A 2,726-nucleotide genomic window follows, 5' to 3' on the forward strand; every position below is an offset into this window, starting at 1 on the left:
AAAAAAAAAAAAAAAAAAAAAAAAAAAAAAAAAGGCAACCCAAGATAAAGTATTTGGAAATCACATATCCAATAAGGGATTAATATCCAGAATATATACAGAACTCCTAAAACTCAACAGAAAAAAACTTGATTCAAAATGGGCAAAGAAAAGAATGGGCAAAGAACTGGAAAAGTCATTTCTATGGAGATAACAAGAGGCTAGACTGCAACCATGGGAGCCAGATGGTTAAGGCTGAAGTGAAGGATGAGAACACTAAATCAGAAGTCTAGGAACTGAAGTGTTCAAGTGTTGGGTTAATTGGAGGACACTGAAATTATCAACTTAGGACAGGAGAAATGAGTGAGCCAGGTATGTGTGAAGGCAGCACTGACTTAGGAGGGCAGTTAACTGTACCTCTAAGGGTTGCGGGAGTAAATGTTGAGGGATCTATGTGCTTGTCACTGTTCCCAACAATGTAGTGGGTACTCAAATATCAGCTATCACACTTTTATTCTTATTATTGAGCTACAATGCCAGAAACTATGGTGTGTACTTGTTAGTGCTTGTACTTTTTATTTGATGAGTAGCATGTCTAATAGGCCGGGCATGGTGGCTGACACCTATAATCCCAACACAGGAGGCCGAGGCGGGTGGGTCACAAGGTCAGGAGATCGAGACCATCCTGGCCAACATAGTGAAATCCCGTCTCTACTAAAAATACAAAAATTAGCTGGGTGTGGTGGCAGGCACCTGTAGTCCCAGCTATTTGGGAGGCTGAGGCAGGAGAATCACTGGAACCCAGGAGGCAGAGGTTGCAGTGAGCTGAGATTGCACCACTGTACTCCAGCCTGGTGACAGAGCGAGACTTCGTCTAAAAAAAAATTCAGTCTGGGCTATTTCTTAACAAATTTAACTGCCTAAGACAGAGGCAGGCAAACTTTTTCTGTAAAGGGCGAGATAGAAAATATTTTACGCTTTGCAGGCCATATGGTCTCTGTTGCAACTGCCCAGCTCTGCCATTTAGTAGGGAAGCAGCCATACAGACAATATATAAACAAATTTATTTATTGATGGAGAAATGAAAATGACACCTCATTTACAGAAGCAGGCATTGGGTTATAGTTTGCTGTCTACTAGCCTATGTGATTTTTTTAATGTGGTTCCTCATGGGTTTTGTACATACTTCTAAAGATTTGTTGTTGCACTGTTGATGCTTGTTAATTATAACCTTAAGGTGTTGTACACCGTTGACCTTGTCTCAGATTATTCCTTGTGACCAATTATAATTAAAATAGTATGACTTAATATAATGCACATACTAAACCCATGAAGCAGCTATACTTACGTAAGCAGCTATACTTAATTCATTTTTTAAAAAGAATTTTATGTAGTTTGAGGTCTAAAGATTAATTTCTGAGAAGCCCAAAAAATAGCTTACAAAACTGCATTTTCTTGTTATGACTGACAGAGATATTACATAGCTTCATGCTTTTATTTCCCACAGTATGTCTTTAAATTTCTTTCTCATAAACTTTTAGGGATCCAGGTTAGATGATCAAAGATGTACTCCACCACCTGCTACCACAAAGGGTCCGACAGTACCAGATGACGACTTTTTCAGCCTTATTTTACGATCTCAGGCAAAAAGAATGGATGAACAGAGAGTTCTTTTACAAAGAGATCAAAACAGAGACACTGACTTTGGGCTAAAGGACTTTTTGCAAAGTAATGCTTTGTTGGAGTTTAAAAATTCAGAGAAAAAATCAGCAGATCACTAGTTACTATGGATATATTTTTTTCCTTTCAGAATACGGTAAGGAAACAATCTATTACTTTTTTCCTTAAAAGAAGAATTTATAGCACTGTAATACAGCTTAAAATATTTTTAGAATAATGTAAATAGTTAACCTTCAGTAGTCTATTATTAAGGCTTTAATACTTCTCTGGACACTCACGTGTTTCAAGGTGGAGGTGTCCTGTAAGGTGCTTCATCATCTGTGATTACTACTTGGGATGTGTTCTTTGGCAGCTTGTTAGATTACTTTACCTAGTGTTTGTAAAGTAGGTTAAATGAATCATAGATTAGAATTTAATCCTCTTATGGAAGTTAAGTTTTTAAAATCTTAATTGACAATGGCATTTTTTTATACATAACCATGGATGTAGTGGGAAACAATGCTGTTTAGTAAAAATAATGTACTTGACCAATGTAAAAAAGTATATAAAACAGTCTTATTAAAGAGCTAGGTTTTTTTTTTCTCCATGAAAATCTGTTTTCAGTATTTTTTTAGTCCAAAGCCAGTATAAAGAAACTCTTAAGTAAACTTCTTGGGCTGGGCATGGTGGCTCATACCTGTAATCCCAGTACTTTGGAAGGCTGAGGCAGGAGGATCACTTGAGGCTAGGAGTTCAAGACCAACCTGGGCAACATAGTAAGACTGCCATCTCTACAAAAAATACATTAGCAGCCAGTGCAGTGGCTCACGCCTGTAATCCCAAAACTTTGGGAGGCTGAGACAGGCAGAGCAGTTGAGGCCAGGAGTTTGAGACCAGCCTGGCCAACATAGTGAAATCCCATCTCTATTATTAAAAATACAAAAATTAGCAGGGCTTGGTGGCACGCGCCTGTAGTTCCAGCTACTTGGGAGGCTGAGGCAAGAGAATCGCTTGAACCCTTGGGAGGCAAAGGTTGCAGTAAACCAAGACCAAGCCACTGCACTCCAGCCTAGGCAGCATAGTTAGAC

The 2,726-nt window shown here is 38.6% G+C and overlaps 1 protein-coding gene across 1 annotated transcript in view; it reads left to right on the plus strand.

Moving 5' to 3' along the window:
• The window catches only part of GPSM2 (G protein signaling modulator 2), a 51,223-nt gene extending 48,972 nt beyond the window's left edge, over positions 1 to 2,251 (plus strand). Inside the window, exon 15 of the mRNA XM_017499372.1 lies at positions 1,521 to 2,251. Within this exon, the coding sequence (XP_017354861.1) occupies positions 1,521 to 1,760 (240 nt within the window). The 3' untranslated portion in view covers positions 1,761 to 2,251. The remainder of the gene's footprint in view (positions 1 to 1,520) is intronic.
• Positions 2,252 to 2,726: the final 475 nt, after the last annotated feature.

The sequence above is a fragment of the Cebus imitator genome, unplaced genomic scaffold, assembly GCF_001604975.1.
Source record: "Cebus imitator isolate Cc_AM_T3 unplaced genomic scaffold, Cebus_imitator-1.0 Scaffold256, whole genome shotgun sequence".
Taxonomy (NCBI): domain Eukaryota; kingdom Metazoa; phylum Chordata; class Mammalia; order Primates; family Cebidae; genus Cebus; species Cebus imitator.